This window comes from Onychostruthus taczanowskii, unplaced genomic scaffold (genome assembly GCF_017590055.1).
Source record: "Onychostruthus taczanowskii isolate IOZ18803 unplaced genomic scaffold, ASM1759005v1 scaffold11, whole genome shotgun sequence".
In the NCBI taxonomy this organism is placed as follows: domain Eukaryota; kingdom Metazoa; phylum Chordata; class Aves; order Passeriformes; family Passeridae; genus Onychostruthus; species Onychostruthus taczanowskii.
In genome coordinates, this window is record NW_024497629.1 from 15,806,939 (window position 1) to 15,833,585 (window position 26,647).

General features: G+C 34.4%; 1 protein-coding gene across 1 annotated transcript in view; it reads right to left on the bottom strand.

The window, feature by feature from the left end:
• Positions 1-26,647, bottom strand: part of CSMD1 (CUB and Sushi multiple domains 1) — a 1,071,386-nt gene that overhangs the window by 354,634 nt on the left and 690,105 nt on the right. The window contains exon 7 of the mRNA XM_041420500.1: positions 23,447-23,524. Coding sequence (XP_041276434.1) covers positions 23,447-23,524 — 78 coding nt within the window. The remainder of the gene's footprint in view (positions 1-23,446; positions 23,525-26,647) is intronic.

A 26,647-nucleotide genomic window follows, 5' to 3' on the forward strand; every position in this document is an offset into this window, starting at 1 on the left:
TGAAGAATTTTCTACCTGTATTAATATTTATGGCTTCAAGCTTCCAATCTAAAATGGCAAGGTATTATTAATTATGTTCTCAAAACTTCACAGAAGAATTGTTGAAAAACCCAAACAACCTAACATTTTTAATATTCTTAGTTTTAATTCATTTCAATTTTGCAATCCTGAGTCCTAATATAAGTGTGCTGCAAAAAAAAAAAAAAAAAAAATATATATATATATATATAGATAGAATAATAATTTACAAAGCCAGGTTCTTAGTACACGGAACTAAATTCTACCCATCATCTTCAAAATTTAGGAAGTCAATGAACAACTTTTTTTTCTACCACAGAAATCAGTAGATAAGCTGACAAGTGTTTTTTTTCCCTCAAATAATGGACTCACATTAGAGAGAACAGTCTATATTTGTTTCCTTGTTAATGATATATATGAGAAAAGTAACCAAAGTGTTCAATAAGTCACACCTATTGTGCTGGTTTCAGCTGAGGTAATTTTGTTCACAGTGTCAAGTATGGAGCTAGATCTTGGATTAGTGCTCAACACAGGGTTGATAATAGAGAGAAGTTTTTGTTGTTGCTGAGCAGGGCTTACACAGAGCCAAGGCCTTTCCTGCTTTTTGTGCTGCCACGCTTGTGAGGAAGTTGGGGGTATGTGGGAGGTTTGGAAGAGGCACAGCTGAGACAGATGGCTCAAACTGACCCAAGGGATAGTCCAGACCATGTGGCATCATGGTCATATATGAACTGGAGAGAAGGTGGAAGGAGGGTGTCTGGTGTGTTGGCATTTTTCTCCCCAAGTACTATTACATGTGATGGGGCCCTGCTCTCCTGGAGATGTGTGAACACCTGTCTGCCCTTGGGAAGCAGTGAATCAATTCCTTGGCTGTGCTTGTGTGTGCAGCTTTTGCTTTTCCTATTAAACTGTCTTTATCTCAACCCATGAGTTTTTTATCTTTTACCCTTCTTTCTGATTCTCTCCCTGATCTCACTGGTGGGAGTGTGTGAGTGGTTGAGTTGGGCCTTGTTTGCTGGCTGGGGTTAAACCTTGGCATTGCATATCTTTTGAGTTTGAGGTTTCACAATTCTAAAAGTACATAAGCCCTTTTTTTTTTTTTTTTTTTTTTTTATTAGATACAAAATAGGGTACTGAGCTTGGCACTCGGCATTTTTTAACTCTTATAAGAAAAGAAAAGTGCTTAAGTTCTTTGATCAAATATATATCAGCTAATACTGACATGGCTAAATGCTGCATTTCCTGAGTGTTTAAATTATGATTGTGTACCATCAGTAAGATATGAAAGAGGCATTTTTAGGACTAACTGTGCACATGGTTCAACATCACCTGTGGCTTTGCTGTGTTATGCTTCATGGAAGTATTAGATGATACAGTTTCAATGCAGGAGTATTGAAGCCCAGGGACATGGAGGCATCCCCACCAAACCGAATTAGCTCTTGGCCAAGAAAATCACAGATACACTAAATTGAAAGTGAAGAACTAATTGAAGTGATCAGGGGTGAATGAACATGTGATCATACGAATGAACATGTCCAAGGATTTAGATGCACTATTGCCTTCAATTAAGGCATCAGTTCCACTTCAAATTCTTCCATTTATATGTACCCAAGAAAAACACTTCAAAACACAACAACTTATTGGTAGTGCATTCAAAATATTAACTTTGTAATTTTAGCTAATTTTAAAAAAACCCAAACAACAACCAAACAACAAACCAAACCAGGAAAAGTCTTCATAATAATGCTGTTAAGATTGCTATACACATATTCCAGTGTCTACTTTTTCTATTTGTGCTACATGTTAGATTAGTTTTTCCACTGCCTATTATCATTACCATTTAATTATAGAATATAAAAAATGGTATAACAATTATATTTCATGCACACATACATAGAAAAATGAAAGAAAAACAGCTGAGACAGTAGGCACCAGAGCAGAAGACTACTACTTTTGCAGTTAAAAAAGTTAAAAGCAAGCTCCAGGCAGGTCAAAAAAAGCCCAGGCAAAGCAAGCTTGACAACTTTGTTCTTGCAGTTTGTACAAAGTCATCAATGGCATAAATACTATGAATTACAAATAATTTTGGTAACCCATAAAAGAATGAATATAAATTTGATAATTCTTTTTATTTTTTTTCTGAATGCTTAGTATTAATGTGAACTTGCTATTATCTACATTCAGAATTTTAATTCTATCTTAACATTATGAGGTTTACAAAAGGTAAAGGAACATATGCTTGTGGTTACTGTCATGTAGGAGTATATAATTAAAACCTCTATGGACAGCATAAAAGGAAAAAATAGTATGCAATACATAACCTGGAAAGTCATCAAGGATTCTTTCAGAGGTCAGATGTTTTCCTTTGTCTGATTTTTTACAGCATATCTACACTTTGCAATGCTGTAGTTATCCAGAGCAGTTCCAAAGGCAAATGACAAAGCACGGTGCATGGTACAGAAAATAATCTTGAAATAGTAATTCAAATCCTGAAAACAGTCTGACTGTGTGAGTATGGTTTTCAGTAATAGAAAAATTCAAGCAAGGATTTTTAGCTCAAGGTTATTACCCTGTACAGTGACCGATTTGCCTCTGGTTTCAACGCTGGCTGGATGAGTTTAGATTTCATCTTTTAGATATTTCTGAGATTTCTCTGTGAGTAGGAGTGGTTTTGGAAATGATAAAAAAATTTCTAAAATCCACTGAGTGAAGTTATGTCTATAAAAAAACCATTCAATGCTCTGTAGTATACTATGATCTCATGACCTTTTACATCTCTTAGGAAAACTGGATTTAGAATGGGTTTTCATCTACCTAACAAAGCATAAATGGCAAGTGTGATCTAAGGAGAATGTGATGATGGATTAGCTATTTTTAATTGATATTTTAAGCTATATTTGCTTTTCTTCTTCCTGATTTTTTTCAGGTATTTTCTGATTCATAATGGTTAAATATAAATCTGAATAAAAACCTGTTGAATTAAAATACCATGTATGTTAATAATACATGGAATATATTCAGTTTAATTCTAAATCAGCTGACGTTGCATGACTTTTTGATACATTTTTCTCCATCCTATATTACCTATAAAGTAAGCTAAAATAAAGCCTCTATGAATGTATGTATTATTTTTTGGAAATGGGCAATACATGTAAAAAGGGGCAATTTGATTTTTGTTTAAATGTGACTTGAATTAGGATTAATATATAGAGTGTTACTTCAATTATGTTAATAACATTTGTATAATTAGAATAATCAACCTGAAATGAAAAAAAAAATTGCATTGTTAAGAACTGTAAACTGACTCCTATTTCAGAGCAGAAATTATTATTTTTATTATTATTTAGCAGAATGATATTCATTCAATATTTTTTCAGTCATTGACTAGGAAAAAATCTAATCTCATCTTGTTCTATGTCAGTAACAGAGGCAAAAGAATAGGAAGAAGCAAAGCCACTCTGTCTCATGTTAGTTATCATCTAATTAAGGAACATAGGACCCAAATATTTTACACACTTGCAGCATTTACTTGTTAAAAAAGTAGAAGGTTGTGAAACTATGCCTCTGACTCTCAGCTTCAAACCAGCAACCAATGCCAGCACTGGATGGGAGAATATCCCAGTTCTTTTAAAAATGAAAGAGAGCTTTGAACATCATCTCAGAATACTTTTGGTCTGTTTTGACCTTACTGTTTTGGATTAAAAAGTATTGCTATTTTTCACAGGTTCACATCACTATCTTTAGTGGCAATGACCACGTAAAAGGAGGACACTGTGACCTTCCCTCAAAGTTACACAATGATCCACAGTTTCAGAATTGTCTCCTTGTTAATCCAACACCTCCAGAACATATTTTTCAGAACAGCAACCTTAGTGAGTTAGTACACAGGTAGGAGAGCTTTTATTACCCACACTGGCCTCATTTTATTCTGGTTTCTCTTCATTAATTGCAAATATACAACAGAAATAGTTCTGCTCCACAGAAATGCACTAAACCTCCCACTGAGCACAATGATTCAATGTAATTTTGAAATTACAGCACTGATATACATTTTTCTGTAATAACATGCGGTACTCAAAGGCAAAGGAGAAATGCTATTGACTAAAGCCAGATGCAGGATCAAAAACTAGAAAAAAAATGCAGGAGGTTGAAAAACACCTGAGATCTTTGTATTTTCAGGCAATGTTAGATTATTGACCTATTCACTGGCTGCTGAAGAAATCCCTACAGAAATTGTCATTTCAGGATAGGACAAGGTAAAGTGATTTTCCCCAATGAATAATCATCTCTCAACACTACACACACAATCATTACATAGATCAAAACTTTTCATGGTTCTAGATGGAGGAAAGGCATTTTTCAAATAAAATAAATTCAGCATTTTCAATGACTGATCACAGTTAAGAGATAACCTGTCAAAGTACAGAAGACTTTCCACAATTTGCTTTTCAGTAAAATAGTTTGACTGTGCTAGATATCAGCATAGTTTTTTCAATGACACTGCATCCTAAAGTCTTAAGTACTATATTATGGCCTAGAATATTAAAATTGCCAAGAATAAAAATTAGGAATCATCATATGTTTGACTATAGTTTGATTCAAGTGCATAAAAATATGTTATAATTTTATAACATGCATTTTGTTTAAAATATACAATATGCATGCTACAATATTTATAGATCGTTATAAATCGCACATATAAATGAAAATTGCTTCTTATGTTTGAAGGTACAGTACATAGATGAGAAAAAAAATCCTGTTACAACTCACTGTCTCTTATTTGATATTCTGCAGATAAAACCAATTAAATTTAACATTCTTGTTAAGGACTATACTTTTTAATTTGTTAAATACATAGAGAAACTTCTAAATAACCTCAATGAGGAAAAGAAGAAAAAGTTATTTTCTTTAATGTAGTTGGATAAATGATGCTTTGCAGCTATATAAGCTTTTGGTAAATTAAGATAAAGAATTATAAATTGTTTCTTTCTGAGTTTTGGTAACTGTGTTGAATTACTCTTCATTCACTAAGCAAATAGAAGGCATTGAAAATACTAGAAGATTTCATTAGCATGTACTATTATCATTCTTTGAAACTCATAATATGCTGTTTTAAATGTCAATTTTTAGGCAGCATACTCTTTTTTCTTGTACTTTTCTCATATATACTGAAGAGGATTTTTCCTTCAATTTCTCATACTTTGATTTTTCTGTGTTTTTAAAGCTATGGTAACCAAAGGTATGTGCAAGGCTTCTTCAAAGAAAAGAAGCAAACAAAATCAAAAACAAAACAAAAAAAACCCAACCAAACAAACGCCCCCCCCCCCCCCCCAAAAGCAACTCTACATAAATATCTTTATGCATAAAAGAAAGCAAAAGTGGAGTAAGTAAAAATATTAAGTTCATCTGGGTGTTACTACAAGTGCATTTTATTGAATCATAGAATCAAGGTTGAAAAAAGATCTCCAGTATCATTTAGCTGAGCCTTTATCTGAACTATACCTTGACAACTCAACCATAGCACTAAATGCCATATCCAGTCATTTTTTTTAATACTTCCAGGTATTGCAACTCCACTACCTCCCTGGGAAACCCTTTCCAATGCCTGAATTCTCTTTCAGTGAGGAAGTTATTTCTGATGTTCAACCTGAACCGCTGGCACAGCTTGAGGCTTCTTGGAGCTGGTTGCCTACGAGAAGAGACCAACCCACGCCTGGCTCCAGCCTCCTTTCAGGCAGTTGTGGAGAGTGATAAGGTCTCTCCTGATAAGGCCTCTCCTTTTCTCCAGGCTAAACATCCCCAGCTCCCTCAGCTGCTTCTCACAGGACTCATTCTCTGGACATATCATCAGCTTTGTTGCCCTTCTCTGGACACTGCTGTTTCTGATACGAGCCATTGTCATTGGCCTTACGTGCCACCTGCGCACTCACTGGCTCATGTTCAGCTGGCTGAGGACCAGCAGCCCCAGGTCCTTTTCTGCTGGGAGCTTTGCCAGCCCCTCTGGCTCCAGCCTGTAGCACAGCAGGGGTTGTTGTGACACAAGTGCATGACTGGTACTTTGTTGAACCTTAGACAATTGGTCCAGACTGTTCAGATCCCTCAGTCAGCACTCCAGCCCAATATGGTGTTGCCTGCAAAGCACATGATACTCTCATCCAGCTCGTCAATGAAGATATTAAACAGAGCTGCCTTGATACTGAGCCCTGGGGACACCACTCATGACTGGCCACCAGCACAGGACAATGACAACATTAAACTGAATGATCCATACTGGATGGAACAGAACTCAAGGACAAAAGAGATCACAGAAATAGATGAAACATGTCTTTATATATGTCTTTATTGAGAAACTAACACAGTGAGGTCAGTCAGCCTGAAACAAGATAATATCTTATTTAACCATAGCTAAGCAATCCTGGGACAGGTAGACCACGACTCAGCCTCAGAGTGACCATCATAAAACTATGGCTGCTGCTTTCAAGACAGTAGATTACGTTCACAGAAAAAAAAAAAAACAAAAAAAAACAAAAACAAAAAACCAAACAAAAACAAAAGAAAACAAACAAAAACAAACAAACAAACAAACAAAAAAAAAACCAAAAAAAAAAAAAAAAAAACAAAAAAAAAAAAAAAAAAAAAAAAAAAAAAAAAAAAAACAAACCCAGAAGCAAGAGAGAATAAGAGAATAAAAAAGGCAATGACTTTTGAATGTGTCTTAGAAGAGGAATTTAAGAACAAATCTACTGGATGACTTACAAGTACAAAAATATCTGAAAGTCAAATGGACATCAAGCATCTAAAATACAGGAAGAGAAGTCCATGAATCTCGTACAATTAAGAGGAATTCCTGAATGAGTATTTTAGATAGCTGTAATAAGATTAATAACTACCATTCAAGCTAGTACTTCATCTTAAAAAAGAAGATCTCTCTTGTCCACCTTACGTGGTGTTAGAAAAGTAAGTGCTGCGGAAAAGAGATGTCTGAGATGGTATAATAATGAATTATTCCATGTCCACCAAAAAGACACTAAAATGAAATACGAACACGGTTCCCAAAGTCATACATGCACAGAACAAGGGATGGAGATACAAAATAACTTCTTGTCTGAGCCTGATAATAGGAACAGGTAAAGCAAAACATACAAACAAACAAAAACCAGCAAACACTTCCATGAAAAAATATTAAGTCCTACAGAAAAAAAACCCCAAAAAACAAACAAACCAAAAAAAAAAAAAAAAACCCAAACCCACCAACCAACAAAGAAGAAAGAAAAAACTACACCAAAAAAACCAACAAAAAAACCTCTAAAAATCCCCAAACACAAAACAACACCCCACAGATCATAATAATGGTTTTACATCAATTTCCTGTGAAGGTTTGCTTGAGATAAGACCAAGGAAAACATATTTATAAGTTGCCAAAAATGTAAATACATTCAAACATTAACAAAAAAAGCTACATCTCCTTCAAAGTAGTTTGTTTGAAGTAATGCATGTGATAAAATTAAATATGTCAGACTCTTGAAACTCTATTAGAGTGCCTCTACAAGTTTACAGCCAGGAAAAATACAAAGCAACTCGTAATTAACCCCTGGATCCATTTCATTTCATGCTTGTTCAGAGAGTGTAGGGGAAAAAAAAATTAAGTTTCAGTTGTCTTTGTGAAAAAATTTACTCTTACCACATATACAAGATTCAAAATCAGTTTATATTTCTCAGGTATTGAAAAATGCTTATGTCATGTGAAGTTTTTTGTTACAGAGCTCAGCCTTCACCCTGAGAGGCAGTGCTATGACAGGAAATCACACCAGATTTGGTTACAGTAGCTTTATAATGAGTTATCTTTATCTGGCACAAAGAGTTAGCTTGTGTTTCTCACCAATGTTGCAGGTTTGCAGCAAACAGAAAAAGGTGACAGAGCTGTCCCAAAAATGCGTCGTATAACCATTGTACATCTATATATTTATATTGTCATGCTCCTTGTGTGAGCCTTTTAACAGGATAAAGAATTTCAACAAAAGAAATTTTAAGTCATATACTGTAAAGAAAATTTGAACTTTGATTTTTATAAGTTTACATTTAAGCTTTGCTTTGATGCATGTACATGGTAAAATATGCAATTGATTTAAAATATTAAAATGGATTAATTACAAGTATAGTAATTAGTGCTATGTGTCATGAACATCTGGATTTGGATTATACCAGAGATCTTTTAATCTTAATAAATTTGTGTAAGATTTTCTCAATGAAAAAAAAAATTCCCTAAATTTTACTGCCCAGAGTTTGTTCTAAAATGCTTATAATTTGTCTTACTATTGGATAAATCATGTCTGCAAAGACTTTTGATGAGATATTTACCATGATGCAAGTGCATCAAGTCAGCTGGATTTTGACCCAAAAGCATTAAGGTTTTGCTATCACAGTGCTACATTCACAATTCAACTCCATGCTTCTGAATCAGAACTGGCATTCCAGCTAACCTGGAGGACAAACATAAAGAGATGATACAGACATAAATCCTAAAGCAGCCTTTAGAAGTCCAGTTTTGGAATCAAATTCAGACACTGCTTCATTGCAATTCAAACATGAAGCACCTCCAAATTATTCAAAATGCTAAACTGCTTCCTGAGGTTCTGAAAAGTTTCTTTACAGTAATTCAGTGATGGTGCAACCCATCTTATTATTTGCTTATAATATTTTGAAAATTTTTTATAAGGCTGATTCATGATCAATCATTAAGTTTTCAGGGATGCCATTCAAGAAAGAATGACCCTTACTGCAATCCCTACAAAGAATCAGGAGTTCTGCACTTGCAGCCCCACAGTTTCCACTCCTGGGAAAAAGAAATCTGAAAAAAAAAAAAGTAACAAACATTTTTTCTGAGACAGAAATTATTATTACAGAAATTACTCATGTTGTACTTTAAAGGTGAACTACTACACATTGGGATAGCAACTTCACATTGATCTGCTCTGTTTTCTCAATTTTCTGTGAACCAAAGCAAAATTGTTAAGGTGAAAATTTGATACAGAAAAAGTAAACCAAGGTGTTTGACATTCATGTTATGTCACTGAAGGTAGAATTTTTCTGGTTTTGTACAGGGAGATTCCTTATTTGGGCAGGGAAAAGTTACTCAGTTTCTTCCTCTGACTTGGTCAGATACCTGTAATTACCATTGTTCTGTGATTGTTGTAGTTAATAGGCTCCTAAAAAATATGAAATTATTAAAAAAAAACAAAACAAAACAAAACAAACAAACAAACAAAAAAAAACCCTTCCAAATTCCTTACCATTTGGTCAGAAAATTAGAACTGAATGGCTCCAACACACTGGTTAGGGCATTGTCTCCAGAGGAGGGGCACCAAAATCTTTTGTTCGTCTCTAATATGTTGTTAAATAAATATCTTTATGGCAACTTGAACAAATTATGTAAGAAAACCTAAATTATTACTCTGTAGCATACTGGATTCCAAGAGAAATTACAATCAAAAATGGACAATTTCAGTTTGATGAAAAGCAATAGTCAAACTGTAGTACATACACATCACTATGATCATTTGCACTCTGCAACACAACGAAAAACATCATAGAGGCCTTAGCAATTCTTATGACCCACAAGTTTGTTATCGTTATGCAACCTAATCTTTTTTACTTAAACAGCATTAATAGGAGATATGTGAAGTAATTTTTGCTCTTTAAAATTCTGCCAAAGGGCTCTAATATCAGTATTTTCTACTTCTTCATAACTATTTTTACTCCTTATATATTTAAAACAAGGAACCACTACATGACTGTCACAAAATAGCACTTTTTTTAGTCTCCCCTGTTGAACACAGCTTTGGTGTAGAAACTGGTGTTTTACATATAACATCAATTTGGCCAGCCTTTTTCTGTTCTAAGACACAGGCTAACAGACATTCCACTAAAGTACTGTCAAAAAATAGGCATGTGAACTACAACATCAGTTTTTAGTCTTAACCACTCAACTAATATCTTTCTTCTATTTTGCCATCTTTCTCAGAAGTGCTCAATATTACGAAGAATGTAAACATATGCATTTAAGAAAAGACTTACTGCTGACAGATTATTTTCTTTAAACTGTAATTTCTACACAGGTATCAGGTGGGAGATTTTGTTTTTCTTTGATTTGGGGTTTTTTGGGGGGTTGAGGGTCTTGTGAGTTGTTTTTTTTTTTTTTTTCTCTGTTGTAAACATGCTGTGAATCTTTGATGCAATTGCCATTGTACTGAAAAACTGAGCCTGCTCTTCTTTATGACAACAAGGGTATAACTGTGAGCAACAAGGGGCACATATGTTGTACTGATATTGCATGTATTTGTTTCATGAGGTCCCAAAAGCCCTTTCTTTTGGATTCAAAGTTGTTGCTTTTCTTCAGCTAAACAGTTACAGGTAATGGTGTGCAGCCCTTTGTCTATGGGGAATTCTAGATAGCTATACAACCATTCAAGCCATTATAGTTAAGCTTTTATGAGGATTTGTTTCCAGTTAAAATACTGTGAAATGGAATTTGACAAGGTGTTTTTTTTTCCCCCTTTTTTTACGAGACCAGAAGTTAAAACACTTTAATAATTATTTTCTGAGATATATATCTATGAATAATATTTGTTTAATTTGAATTTATTTGGAAAATATAATTCAAGATATAGCTGATTACAATGTGACAAATAGGATTACTCAATGCTCTCCAGCCTAAGCCCCTGTATCCTGGCCTCTGTAAATTTCACAAATGAATTTATATTTTAGACTGAATTTTAGTTTAGGTTTGTTTTTTTTTTCAAAAGCCTTTGCACAACCAAATTAATCAACCATCATTTTAGAACGATGTCTGAAGAAAATAATTTTTTTATTTTAAAAAATACTTTTTCCAGATACTTCTTAGAAGTGACTCTGCTCTTTGTTATTATGCAGATTGAACCTTTAAAATACAAGAGGATTTGACCTTTACCTGTCCTGTAAAATATATTTTGGTCTTTTTTTCCTTTTTCTGAGTCCATGAAGAGCCAAATATATAGTCCATGTGCTAAACCTATTCATAGGACCACTTTTACAGCTTTTAAATATTAACTACTATAATTACCTTTGGGTACTCTGTGTATTACTTGATGACATCCCACCAGTATTAAAGTTAATCCTGCTACTCCCCTAATCCAGGGGAATTTGTTACCCACAGCAGTGTTGTTTGCAAGGGTGGGAGAACACAGCAGGGGCTCAGGAGGGGTCCACGAATTCTAGCTGAGCCTCTGTCAATTAAAATGCTTTCAGCCTCTATTGTACAGAAAAAAAGAAATACAAAAAAAATTTATCTGATTGTTAAAGGAGAGCAAGATAATGTGAAACAGTATAACAGTTTAAATTGCACAATAATACACAACTTCCTCAACAAACCTTTCATTTTGTCTACACAAGAAATGAAAGATAAAAGAAAAAATTGTAACTCTATTGTCCCCTGAAACACAGATTACCTATATACTATGACCCAGGACTACTGACGGGCATGGGCATGGAGAAAACTTTCTCAACAATATGAAAAATTAGGAGTAGACTCAGACTTTTGCTAAAATCATTATTGTAATGTAATGTAAATATATTTTTGTGAAAAACGAGTTGTAAGTTATTTTAAAAGTATAAGGCTTTAACAAAAACAATTTCACTCATTGAGATGTTCTTCCTACTTTCTATGAGGGAAAATAATTACGTTTTTCCTAGATATCTATGATAATCATGCTGTTATTACAAAAAATGTCAAGAGAGAGAGGACTAAAATATTTACTATTAGACAGAATGGTCATCTTAGAAATGCTCTAAGCCATAGGAATGCAAGTAGACCAATAGGACTGCTATACTTGTATTTAGCATGTATAATATGTTAATATGGAATATAAAATAGCTGTTACAGTACTGGAGAATTCCAAAACCATAATCCAATTCCAGCTAACGTGGCAGATTTGTCTCTCCTCCTTTTGCCAAGAATTTTTTCTTATGAGCTTTAATTACCTGGTGTGCAGCAGATGGGCTCTTTTTATTAGTTGGTAGAGAGCAGCATTTTAAGCATGAAGTGTTAATAAGCTTGCTGTTAGAGCAAATTTTGTCATGTCCCTTTAACATCTCTTTCGCTCTAATTTTCATCCAAAAGGTTTTGTCATCTGATTACACAGTTGTTGTCTGAACTAAATACAGTTTTTCTGCTTTTACATTTTTATTGTTAAGGAAACTTTCCTGTCTGACCACACAGGAGCCACACTGGCAGTCACACTCCCACCACCAGAGACTTTAAGGGTAGGGACTGAAGCCCCTTAGCAGCAGGCAGCTCCGGTGATCTGACAGGTTCCTGTTTCTCTCCCTGCACATCCCACTCTCACACAGGCCACGTTTTCTCACTGGTTCAACCCCTGGTTTCCCACAGCAGAGTCTCAGACCAGGATCCTTAAAATAATTTAATCATGGTGCATTAACAGAATAACAGCTGGAGCTGTTATTCTTTTGAGGAAGAACTCCCAAAAAAGGAAACCTCAGGGCTTTTATACCCTCACAGTCCAAGCTCTGGACTCTGCCAGCTGAGTCTTCAGCTCTTGCCATGTCTCTGAGTGTCTGGTTCCCTGGCTGGGCCACAGGTCCCCATGCCCTTTATTTGCAAAGTTTATTGCAGTTTTTGCCCAGTTTTGGGCTTCGCCTGCAGCTCAAGCTGCATCTTGCTCACCTGCTACTGGCACTGAATGGATTCCTCAATATTTACTATATTAATTTCTTCACCAAGAGAGGCTTTCTCCTTATGAATACCCCCTGTTACCTCCAGCTTAAATGTATTGTTCAGAAAGGTTATGAGTGCCTCTCCCATATAGTGTCAACAGGAGGCAACAAAACTCGAAAAGGCAACAGAATTGCAAGGCTTGAGGCAACTTCTGCCAACAGAATGTGTCAGAGTCTACTGAAGAGTTTGCACTAATCAAAGAATGTGTAAAAATAAGCAGCAAAGAAGGTAAAATAGAGTGTATTCTCTTACACCAGCACACACTGAAACAAAGTGACTGTTTACTAGGGAAAATGATGGGAGTTTGGACCTTGTAGATATGTTTGTATATCCATGTGTGAAAGTTGTATCCATATGAAAGCTCGTACATGTACGTGAAGAAATAATGCAAACACTAGACTTCTGACTACAGCAAACTATCCTGTGCCAACACAGTTAGTTCACACTAGTTTTTATTTTACTTTTATTAAACTATAAATAAAACTATCCAAGAAAATGAGCAGTTTTGTTTCATTCCTTTATTCTATATATATGTTTTATCAGTTGCCTCAAAAGATGTATTTTGAGTTGCCATGCCTTTAGCTGAAAAATATGTGACACTCATCCTGAATATCTCACTCATTGGGAATATTTCAGATCATCAGTGAGGTTGCATATTACTTCTCTAAAGTCTGAAGTAGTAATGTCTGAACATGTACTTTAAGGACAGGACTTCAGTGGATGGCAAAACAGGAACAAAGAGCTGGTAAATATTATTGGCAATATTCTAATCAGGGCTGATGTTTTCAATTATTTTAAAGTTGCTCAGAAATGTATTTTTATCTTTTTTTTTCTTTTTTCACTTGTACATAACTATGAAATAGAGGCAGTTGGGGCTTAAATTTTCTTTTTCAGGCATCTGCTTTGGATTTCTTTATGCTTGTTTCAATGATATTAAATTGAAATAGTTGTTCATCATCTCATTCACTTTTGAGAGAGCCACAAAGAAAACACAGTTCTCCACACTAAAAAAAAAAAAGAAAAAAAAAAACCACCCACAAAAAATTAAAAAAAAACCCAAACAAACAACACTTTTTCCATGGGAATGTATTAACACCACCTTCAAAACTCTTATTTGTTGCAAAAGTGACCTTTGTGTCAAAGATGTGCATTTTGCGCTTCCATCATCTACTAAAAATGGCCAAATATGAGTCCTTTGGAAAACAGTAATTCAAGATGACTGAAAGAAACATGTTTAAGCAATATATCCCAAATACACACCAAATTTAACAAAACCTAAGGTGCTGAAGTGTGATGTGCCTTCTAGTGATCAATGAATATTCAGAACTCTCCACTTCTAATGATCAATGAATATCCAGAGAGGTAATCTTTCCTTGCACAATTATCTACTCTTTTTCTTCCAGACCTTCCTGAGGGGAACCCAGTGCCTGATTCAAATAGAGAGGAAACAAGATCTGGATTTAAATGGCAACAGTCAGACAGTTTGAAAGTAATGTCAAAATTTCAAAATAAAGGGGGAAAAAATTATGAAAAAGAGTGAGATAGCTAGAAAAAGCTTGAACACTGCATAAACACTGTTCAATGACAGCCACAACTCTGATGTTTTATCAACATTGGTTTGGTCCCAAATATGAAACACAGCATCATATAGGCTGCTCTGAACAAAACTAAAATGCAGTACATACAAGTAAGACAAGAAGCAATGACTCCTTGAATAAGAACTGAAAGAGAACTGAAAGACTGAAAAACAGAAAAAAAAATCTAGCAAACCTGACTGAAATTGAGGGCATGTTCTATTTTTTATAACAACAGTGGTGTGGGATTCAAGCTCTGCCTCTTCAAAATGTCTCATTCTCTGTCAAACCCAGCCCATCTTACACATTAGCCCTTCTCCTTGACAAGGACTACATCAGAAATTACTATAATCTATTGTTTTTTAAGTGCTTTTAAACTTTCATACTCTAAATTGTGGATTAAGTTTTTAGTATATTCCCTAGATACAACAGAGTAATATACAAGCACTGCTTCATGCTATAGTTTTAATCTCAACATAAGTGCTTTTCATTTTAGCCTCAGATGTTCTGGACTGCAGATGCATCTGCAGACTATTGAAAATCAGGTCTGGTAGAATTGAGAAAGGAATATGACTTCTCAGTACAAATCAGGTTTACCATATGACTTCAAACACATGAAAAAAAAGCTGATATGTCAATAAAAAGTTGCTTCTTGAATGAAATAATATAAGCCATACTGTTTTGCTTTTTTTAATTTGTTAATTCACTGACTTTGTAGCTCCTCTAACAGAGGCATTGAGCTTCAGAGTTCAGTTCAAAAGCGTTAAACTATGGAAGATATGCATATTTTTTTGACATATCTTTTGCTTATGCAGGAGAACCTCTTTTGTGTTAGAAGCCTGAAGCAGAAAATACTGTGACAGTGAAAACAGAAATCACACAAGTACTTGTATTATCAGAAATTATGTGGACTTTGAGATAAACTTATTTCCTGATGCTATCATGTGTATTAAAACATGTATTAAAACATCATGGGTATTAAAAGTTAAAACTTTGATATAGGAAAAATCGATCTTGTCACTCTTACCAGTGTTCAGATGGCTTGTATGATAGAAGCATATATATGAGCCAGAGCACCACAGCTACAGTCCCTTCAAGTATGCCAACGTAAGCCACAAAACTCAGCCAGATACTTCGAGATTTTTCTTTGCATTTGTTTTTTAAAAAATAAGTAGCTGAGTAACCTTATTGCTGCTTGTTTGTTTAAGAATAAACAATTTGTTCTATTGATTTCTGTGGCAGAACATATGCTGAATAATCCCCTCCCCCTAGCAACTAGTACTTTCCTGCCAAAAGTAAGCTAATGTATTTATTTCCATTTTAATTCCTTCTTGCTGTGTTTGTTCCCATTCCAAAAATATTTCAAATTCCCAAATGAACATTATTGAGGAAATTAGTATACAGTGTTGCATAAATTTTTTACTTCCTTTTTTCCAAGTGAAGAAGGAGTAGTGGACACAAACTGCTCTGAAGCTCATAAATTAGCTGTCACTGAACAAAACTTCCCTGTTCCAAACATATATGACACTGATCCTTTCCAGTTCTGCTCAGAAGAGCTGCAGGAATAGGCACATTTCAGTGTGACAGCCTAACAGCAGACAGTGAGATACTGCACCAACACAGTGAAATTGTTTTCCAAAGTGTTTCTTAATGTAGATAACATATTCCGAAAAAAGAAAATAGTCCAAGACCTTCTACCAAATTCTGAAGATATTCTCCCACAATGAGGATTTAGAAGATCAGGATCTCAACATGTGCACAAGTTCTGTATGAGGCTGTGTGGAAAGTGGAAACCTTGCAGGAGATGGGAAGTCTCTGACTCTTCCAAAGGACATAATAGTAAGGGTGTCTGTATTCTGCAGCATGCCTTCACTGCATAGACCAGTGTCATACTTCTTTCTTTAATTAAAGCTGTTTCCATGTTTTTATGTTCTAGAAATCCGAAGTCACCCACCCACAAACTCTGAACGCCTTCATAATTTAAATACATTATTTGAATCTACACAGACTTCATTTTGCCAACCTATTTACTCCCCGCATCTATATTTTTAACAGAGCTGTATATAGAACTTAAGCCAAGAAAATTACATAAAAGTATGAAAGTATATATTTATATTTTGCATGAATATTTAATTTATACAGAATTATAATTGCTGAAAGCAAGTTGCTTATTTTTAAGCCTTTGACTTTGAAAATAACAAAATTGAATGTCAGTTTAGCCTACAGTATGAACATTCACTTTGAATAATCGGTAACATTCTATAATTGTATATGAAAATTAGTTAATGGCAGTTTCAGCTTCCTAGCTGGATAACAATTCATTTTAAACATCCATAATTCAATCAGATTACACCTTGTTTTACATATTTTAATAGAAGCTTTCTTCTGGTTATTTTACAAATTATATATGCAAATTATGTATTAAATAATTGATGAAGCACCTTGTTTTGCTTGTAGCTATAAGGGATGCTTTTCTTCACAAATCTATTTAGGCACTAGTTCTTTTCCCAGCAAGATTTTTGCATAGTATTTTAAAAGATATTTAAACTCCTGCCGTGATGAGGGCTTATTTAGAAACACCAAGTATAATTTAGTAACCTGATTTATGAAGCCATTTATACAATATAGTGAAATAGCATTGTAGAAGAATTCCATTGCATAGGGATACTAATCTCTGAAAATTCCAAACTCTGTAACTCTTGGGAAACTCTGTATTATTACAATCTGTGATAGGACAAATTATATCATGGTAATTAGCCTTCCTATTTTATTAATGCTTTATAAAACAGTTAGAGGTTAATCCAGCAGTTATTTTTTCCTACTGCCCAATTTCATACCATAATACTCGGTAACACGGGGAAATAGAGTCATTAATCTTTTCCTAGGCATGTGGTAAATGGTGTAATGGAATATTAAGTATTATGCATTATTTATAATTATATGAATGTATGCAGGTAAGTATAGGCAGGCATATATAACAAGGATATTTTAATTTTAAATATTCCAGGATCTATCCCTTCACCTGTTGCATAAAAATGCCAGTGTTTTAAACGTTACTTCCCTCTTTTCTTTAACTGAACAATTAACATTTGCTCAAGTATTTCTGTAAAAAGACTTTTTGAAATAAAATTGGCAGATAGGCTAGGCCCAAAGATGTTAGATACTTAAGCCTTGTGTTTCCTAACCAATTAAAAAGAGAGATTTATATTGCATTTATTTCTCCAGTGCTTTTAAATTCATGCTTCTTGAAAGGGCACAGGCCTTTGGAATTCTGCAGAACAAATATACTTTCTAGCAGACTTATTTTTTTAAAAAACTGATAAGATCTCTCTATCCTATTGTGTGTGTGTGTGTTGTTTCTATCACTATTTTTTAAATACAGCTTCATGTAGTATTTTAAATACTCAAAGCAAAAAACAGACTTAATATTGAGAGCAAAAAAAACTGATAAGATCTCTCTACTTTATCCTAGTGTGTGTGTGTGTGTTGTTTCTATCACTATTTTTTAAATACAGCTTCATGTAGTATTTTAAATACTCAAAGCAAAAAACAGACTTAATATTGAGAGCACTTAGGCATACAATATCCAAACCTAGGATCTTTTGATATCAACTGCCTATAATTACTGGGGTAGCTTGTTTTGTATCATGTTTATTGGTGATCAATCCCATCAATCCCATCATACAAAGTTTCTTAAATTAATGCAAGCATGAGATGCTATATTTAATTAATGTAAACTAATGTAGATTAGAGCATAATTTTAAAGAATGAGAGAGATTTGATGTTGTATAGTTGGGATTTTTAATATTTTAAACTGACAACTAACAGAACAATGAATATTTAACAGTATTTTTTATAATTTTTTTGATTCTGACACAGCACGTAATAAATAGCATGTAAGATCCAAATTCAGTAAGAAAAGGTTTTTCATGTGTGAAGACTCAACACAATACAAGCACAAAAAAAAAAAAAAGAAACGCCAGAATTTTTAGTGGAAATTTTTCTATTACATGTGCATTTTGAAAGAATAAATGGACCTCTTACATAGGTTTTCAGTGATCCTAAAATAATTTTGGAAAATATACTAAAAAATTATTAAATAATAAGATATTTTGGGGAACATTTGTAAGATAACTTAAATTTAAATATAATAACCAGAAATTTGTATTTATATCAAGAGAAGATATAAATTTAATTTTTAAAATGTAGTAAGTAGCAATAATTTTTCTTTTTATATCTGAAACTTCTCATGACCTTTAGCAGTTGTCGTATCTCTTTGTTAAGTTGATTGCACATTTCTTTGCGACTGATTTGTCAGCATTGATTTATTGTTCAAAATATAAAAGTACTTAAAAAAATTGATTTCTGCTAAAAAAAAAGCCAGAAAATTGTGCTATCAAATGCAACTATTTAGTCCAATATTGTCCTTCTTAGGAAAATACTTTCATTAAATGAAGAACAAAATTTGACTAGTCTCCATATTGCTTCTGTCAAAGTACATTTATAAGTAGTCAAATGTCAAGAAGACGAAATTTTTGGTCAGTTTACTTAAAATGTGAGGAATATATTGGTAAGCAACAAATTTTCATTCTAAAATTTTTAACTTTTTGTTACAATTTCCTGAGCCATTTTTCTCAGTTACCCAACAACAAAATAAATAATGACTGCTGTCATTCTTTCTTACATAGAATTAGCAATGTAATCCCATTTTAGTATTAATCACTGTAGCTTCAAGAGCATGTGCCATTAATTCAACTTAATGTGCTGCAACCAGTCAATACTTAGTCTGTAAACTCATTTGTTTTTTGGCACTACATCACAAAAATAATTGTTGTAAAGTAGCTCTTTTTATCATCTTCAGGGTGAAGAACTGTTTAGGTAAACTCTGTAACTCAAGTTTCAGAGGATGCATTAATCTTACACTAAAATCATGATCTTCAAAGTATTTAACATGGGTTTTCCTAATACTCTAAAAAACATTTTCAAATAATACCACAAAAGCCTGAGATTGCTTTTGTGAAGTATAAGAGCTTTTTACTTAGGGAATACTTACACAATTTGAACTTCGTAAAACACAGTAGTTCACACGCACCATTTTGCACAGTCATGTTAGGTCACTCAATATTCAGTAATTACTATGAAATTATAACATGGCTCAATATGAACACCATATTTTTAAAAGTATCACTGTGTCTGTTAATTTTTGTCACTGTTTGAGACTGTGGACATTCCCTGCACTTAGCTGTGTCACATGGCAGGCAACTCACCACACTGCATTTTGACACGAGCAAACTCAGGAAATCAGCTCTCCCAGGCACTTCATTCTCACTGCTGCCTTCCCCTCCTAGCATCACTGCACTGGCAGATTTGCACACACCACATAAACTGTATAATCATTTGCAGTTTTCGCCTGATATGATGTGTCTCACCTCACTGAACTTCCTTGGCATTTACTGGGAGCTTGATGAATTCCTGTGCTCTGTCCTACTGGTGAGGGGGTGTGTGTGGAGGTATGAGGCTGCCCTGTGGCTGCAGCAGGAGGGTGGTGGCATTAGGGGCTTCTGGGGCAGTCTGCTCTCCTAACCCTTCCCTGTTTCTGGGCTGCAGAAGGCACAAAGATTTGTAGAGGTGCCAATTAGCAGGTCTGCAGTTATGGCCCTACCTTCCCAATATTCTGTGAACTGGTGTCCGGAAGACCTCTGTTCACTTGTTATCCTTTGCACATAGCATGACTAGCAGTAACTGCCTGGTATGTAGACTTTAAGAGATAAATTACAAGGATCTTCTATTTGACTAAAAAATGAGACATTTATAAGGACTACGGCTACCCAGTTTTGGTTTATCCTTGCAGCTCACTTCATTAGGGCTCTCCTCTTGGAAGTACAGGACTCTCCCGCACAATCTCTCTGCTGTAGAGGTAATGCTCAAGGTGTTTAGAGACGATAATCACCCTCTGACAGATTTGCTGTACAGAAATAATGCCATGAAAACACTCATACAAGAGACAGCAATAAGAACTTTATTTATTTAATCAGTCACGATGCAAACTATAGTCATAGAAGTTTTAGAGAAGGCCAAAGCTATTAGGGACACAGAGTCTGCAGGTTTTCATGTTAGAATGAGTGATGACAGCAAGATGGATCTTTGGGAATATAGCATATATCAGAATAATAAAAAAAGTGGGTAGGCAACTAATCAGATGGTCACCAAGATATGTAATTGGATTTGCTTTCCCTAAGCAGTTTCATAAAATACAACTCTTCCCTTGCCCCTCTGAGAGATCAGCTTCAGATGACCAAGGGTAAATATACGGACTGGATTTGGCCAGCATTTGTGGCAGATAAAGCACTTAGAGCCATGAAAACTGCCTGTCCTGTGTGCCTTTGTCCAGTTCACTCTTTCACACCTTTGCCAAGTGCAAGGCATGGATGAACCAGGATCATATTTTACTTCAGTTATCTTTACCATGCTTTTCCCATCCTTGCATAATTTAATCACAATTCAACTGCATCTGGCTCACTGCTAAAGGGTACTGCCTATCAGGACTATCTGGCACAAAAATAACTTGATATGTTTCCTTCGGGTGTACCAAAGAAAGAAAAAAAAAAGAAAACAAAAAAACCAAAACCAAATAAACAAAACCAAAAAACAAACAAACAAACAAACAAACAAACAAACCCCAAACAAACAAACAAAAAAACCCAAAACAAAAAAAAAACAACAAAACAAAACACAAAAAAACCCCAAACCAACCCCATGAAAACAAAACAAAAAAATCCCCCAAAACCAAACAAAAACCCTACCAAAAATTCCACATAAAACCCAGACCAAAACAAAAAACAACAGCAAAGCCCTCTTCTTTCCCTGGGGAGTGCTACAATATATAATGAATTTTCTTTCCAATATAGAAGGACCTTCATCTGAAAGCCGTGCTTTGCTAGCTGACTCTTTATAAAGAATGGCAGATTTGATAGAAAGCATCCTGGAATCCAGGCAGGTCCAAAAGGAGGAGAGTGAGCTATGACTGTACACGACTGAAATACTGAAATACCATTTGCATTCCACAAGGAATTATCAGTAATGTTATTGTCATTGGTAACACTTGTAACATTTTCTACATTAATCCTAAAAGACTGTTGCCACTGTGAAATGCTTTTTGAACCAGCTGCTCGCAGGTTCTGCTTGGGAGGAAGAGCTGTGGGGAAGCTATAGGTCCTGGAATGCACAGGATATGCTCTCACAGCATTTTTCGTGATGATATTTGCATTCCATTTACCCCCCGTAAGCCAAAAAGCCAAAACTAAGCTTTCTGCTTCCTAGAGAGAATTTTTAAAAGATCTAACAGAAAAAATAATGAGAGGTGTTGGTATATAATGTATCTTTTTTAAAAAAATTATTCTATTCAGCATCAAATTATAATATCCATTCTTATAACTTCTCTAGAGACAAATCTCCAATTATCTTTTCTGTCTGCATAAATGCAGGTAAGATAAATGGTTAAATACTTAAAGCTTACATCCAAAAGAGCATCAAAATACATTTGAATCCATCCATTGTATTTTAATCTTATAATTTTCAAAAGATTTATATATGTGAAACTAATGGCAATAATAAAAATACACTTCTTAGATTTATATTGGGAAGTCAGATGTGATAATAAAGTTTACAAGTCAAAACAAAAAGAAAAAAAGACAAGTTTCATTTGAGGTAAACAATAGACTGCCGTATAATAATTTCTTCCACAGCCTGTCTTACTTCCACTTTCTGTAACTACATGTGGTGTTTGACAGCATGTGCTCTGAGACCGTAAGCAGAGATCACACAGCTCCCAGAAGTAACTTAAAAATAATGAAATTATCACCCATTCAGATACAGACACCAAAGAGATGGATCAACTTTTTCTGCTAACACCTTGCATAAAAAGTTCCTTTTGAGTGCCACGCCATCTATGTGCAATATTTAAAGCAGAAAATTGTCATGCCTCTTTTGTTCCCGTGAGCATACCAAAAACTCACTTTGCATTAAACAATGCACGACAGAAACACAGAGAAAAAAACATATCCTCTAGACATCAGCTTTCAAGACACTCATTCTCTCTGCACTCGCAAAATGGCACATGAGGCAAACACAGCAAAGGTTTCGCTTCATTGAGTTCACTGTTATTACATGAGGAATTAATTTATCTGAATACGTCTGAAACATTACATAACACTTTTAATGAGTTCTGTGTGAATGCTGGCCTAACCTCTGGCTTTTTTGATTTGCTTTTTTTGGCGGGGGGTGGGGGCTAAGGGGCTCTCAGCTTTCAAAATTCAAAAATATCTTCTTTTTCTCAATTCAAGACTGGCTTAATTAATGGAGTAAGAGCTCTCAGGGTATTAGATAGTCAGTTCAGAGAAAGTGATGCTCAAAAAAACTAACAACCTCATTGTCCCATAGGTAGCACTTGTGATTTTAGCTTTACACTTTACACAGAGTAAAAGGTGTAAAGGGACCAAACAGATGTCATTCCAGAGTGCACTATGCATGCAATGAGGGGAAATTGATGCTGTGACCTCCATCTTCTCGAGAAGCTGGAAATTACACCAGTTCTTAACCCCTGCTGCTCAAGACTGGAAAGAGGTGCTCACCAGACAGTGTGGCAAGATGAGGGAAAAATTTAGGTGTGATATTGAGTGAGGGGAAGAAAAAAGATCACAGAGAATAAATTTAGATACAGAAAATGCTCAGGTACCTTCACCGTCCCCAGTATTGAACTGATGAAATCTGTATGGCAGTGTTCTGCCTGGATTTTCTAACTTGCCATGTGTCTCAGAATTCTAAATAATCCAATATACAAAAATACTGTGATATATAAAATTCAGGGGGATTTCTACACACCATATTTTTCAGAGTTTACACCACCATATTCTGCTTCCTACCCCCAGTAGGATATTATCAGTGGAGTTCTGATTCAGCGACAATTGAAAGCACAATAACCATTTTATGGCTATAGCATCCCAACATCTCTCTCTTAGATTTGTATATTTACAAGGATTCCAGAAGATATACGCATTCACTAAAAATAAGGTTATAAACAACTTACAGACAGAATTTTTGTGGTTGCTGTCTTTGCTGGGCAACATCTTGACTCCTCTTGATTTCAGTTCAATTGCTTTTTTCACTGAGAAGACACGCAAAAAGAGAAAATCATTCATTATTAAACCTCATTAAAAGGACATATAGCTGCAAAATCATACATTAAAATAATACAAAGCTATATAAGATACCTACAGCAGATTGAAATAACTTCAGCTTCTGTGATAATCCAAATAAATTTTTGGTTTTATTTATTTTTGCAAAAATAAAATCATGTCCTTTCTAAACACATATGATCAGGATTGGCAATATTTTGAATTCAAGTTTCTTTATGTTCAAAGAAAAGAACAGCCTGTCTTAATTACAAGTATGGATTTCCTGTGTTTGCTATTCCATATAAGAAAATCTCAAACATTATAAAAATTATTTCTTACATAGAATATACAGAACATCATCTACATATATTCAAGGACTACAAGCTTTCAATGTGATATTCACACTTGCTTTTGTTTGATTCACTTTTCATCAGGAGACATATTTTTAATTTTGTTTCCCAATGAGTTTAACACAGTGTGTTACATTATTTAGCTCACCTAAACCTACAGGGCAATTTCAACTGAATTAGAAAGAAGAGAGTAAGAGCTCTCACAGGGGCAAAGTTTTGTGAGAAAGAACAGATGCATCAGAGGTTTAATATATTTTTTCTCTGTTTAGTCAGCTGAATGGCTGATAAACTCCCAGCCTATCCCTATTAAGTAGTTTGGGCACCATAGGTGGGATCAGAAGCCAAGCAGGAAGAGACATGAGAAGACAACAGTGCAGCTATACATTAAGGAAGACACAGGGTAGAATTTTAAATGTAATGGTAAGAGAAAAGGATGGAAATATAGGACACCTTCACAGGATATAAATTAGTTCTGTGGAAAAAATTGAGCAATGGAAAGTAAAATCAGATGAGAAAATAATTGTGGAACAAGCATGAACAATTCAAAACTATTGTGTCAAAAAACAATAGCAATTGCAAAATAGCTGATGACTGACTCTGTACCAGAATGTTAATGACAACATCAAGATGCATTTCAGTTACCAAAAATTACAAAAACCTGTAATCCTTCTCTGATTCATATTAAGTGCTTTTTTTCCTAGACCTTGCAGGAGTAATAAACTCAAAATGCACTTATTTATGCAAGATAAAAACAGAAACATGAATTCAACTCAAACACTTCTTACATGGCAGTAATTAGTACCTTACAGTAAATAAATTCATACTACAGAATGTAAGTTATACTTTTTGTCATTACTTGGTGTAAATTTTATAATTACTACAATATACCCTGTTCGGTATGTAAGTATTTCTGAGAAGTGAAGTGGTAGAAAGCAAGTTGTCTTTAAATACTGCATTAAAAATCATTGTATTTATTTCTGTATTGTAACTTCAGAGCAAAGGTGACTTTTCTTGACTACTGAAATTGAGCAAGTACTGCAGAAAGTACATTCTGTGCTATGTGCGAGTGCAGTCATTCACGCCTAAACGTGGAAAACAGGTGTTCAGACGATGAAAGATGACTGAAACACAATTGTAGCTGAATAGTATGAAATGGTTATGACAGCAGTGTGGTATTTTCTTCTAAGGCAGGAATTGTACATCATACAGAGACATCAGTGCAGACAATATTATCCCCCAGGCCTTTTGGAAGGGCAAAATTCATGCATATGGTTTTATTTGGATTACTTTCCAGACTTAGGTTCAAAAGTCTCCATCAAGTGCCACCTTATGTTGTTTTTCGGTCTGTGTAGCAAGTCTGTTTAAATTATTCTATATTTAATGGGAAATGAACAACACAGTTCTTGCAGACAATATTTGGGATATTTTCTGGAGTTGTGGTCCTTCCGCCAGTATGAATTTCTCAATTTATTAATATCTGTGTTATATAAAACATGTGAGCAGTTATTTGAGGATTCAGAACCCATATTGCTTACATGGATGAGTAATAAAAACATTGAGTTATTAGGCAATGGACGGAAAAAAATAACTATATTCTCATTCTTTTTGTGCTGTGACACTATTTTAGAGTAAAAATTACAATCATCATTCAAATTCCTTGTGACATTTCACTCTTAAAGGTGTTTGTTATACATATTTGAAGCACACTTCATGTGAATGAGAAAAAATTGTACTCATGAGCTTTATTTGAAATACAGAGAGCACAAATTGAAACAAGATGTTTTGACTTGATATATGAAAAGCTTTTTGACTGTCACGAACTGAAACAGGTCCTGCAGTTTCTATCCTTGGCTTTTTTCTGATGTCAAGAAAAAGACACTCTGTATCTTACTGAAAGAACATTAGGGAGGGGATGCACAAAACTTAAGATCAGTCATCTAAATGTATTTTTTATGAAGAAAAATACCTCACTCAAGAGGGTGATTCATCCCCTTCTAAGATAGACACAATAAATCCTCCTCTGGAGATGCCTTTTTCTCCATGAAATGCAACAGAAACATATAATACTTGCTGAAGCTAGATCCCTACATTTTAGACAGTAAACATTAGGTGGAACCAGTCTTTATACCTGGAAATCTTTAACAGCCAAATGTAGTTGTCTGGGAGACATATGAATCCAAGAAGTTCAATAGGATAGTTTGATATATGAAAAGCAAACTTTTGCCTCTTTTATTCTTGTGTGTGTAAATTTTCACATATGACCTATATGGCGTTTTATTGTCATTTTAAAAGGTATTAAGCAAGCATAGCCACCAAAATAAAAACTATTCAACATCTTAAAAATAAACAGAAACTACTTCACATTGTGTTGCAAGTGAACCAGTTCAACTCGTCCTGTAAATAAAATAAATACACTGAATTGGACATTTTATAACAATTTAAATCCCATTTAAATTGGACGTTTTATAACAATTTAAATCCCATTTGAATAACTTTTCTCAGACACTTCTCTGCAACTTCCCCATTGCACCTTCATTAGACAGGTTTTCCTGATTTCAAAGATGATTTTCCATTTAACAGCACAAAAAGAGGAATGGGTTTACATTAATAATGTCAGAACTGAACAGCAATTTCCAACTTTTAAATGATTACTTTTAAAAATCTGCATAGTCTTCTGCTAGCTTCACTTAAATATTCAGCTAAGCTAACAGAATTAGCTCACTTCACCTTTTCTGTTCATCATAGCTTCAAGAGTCTTTTAGA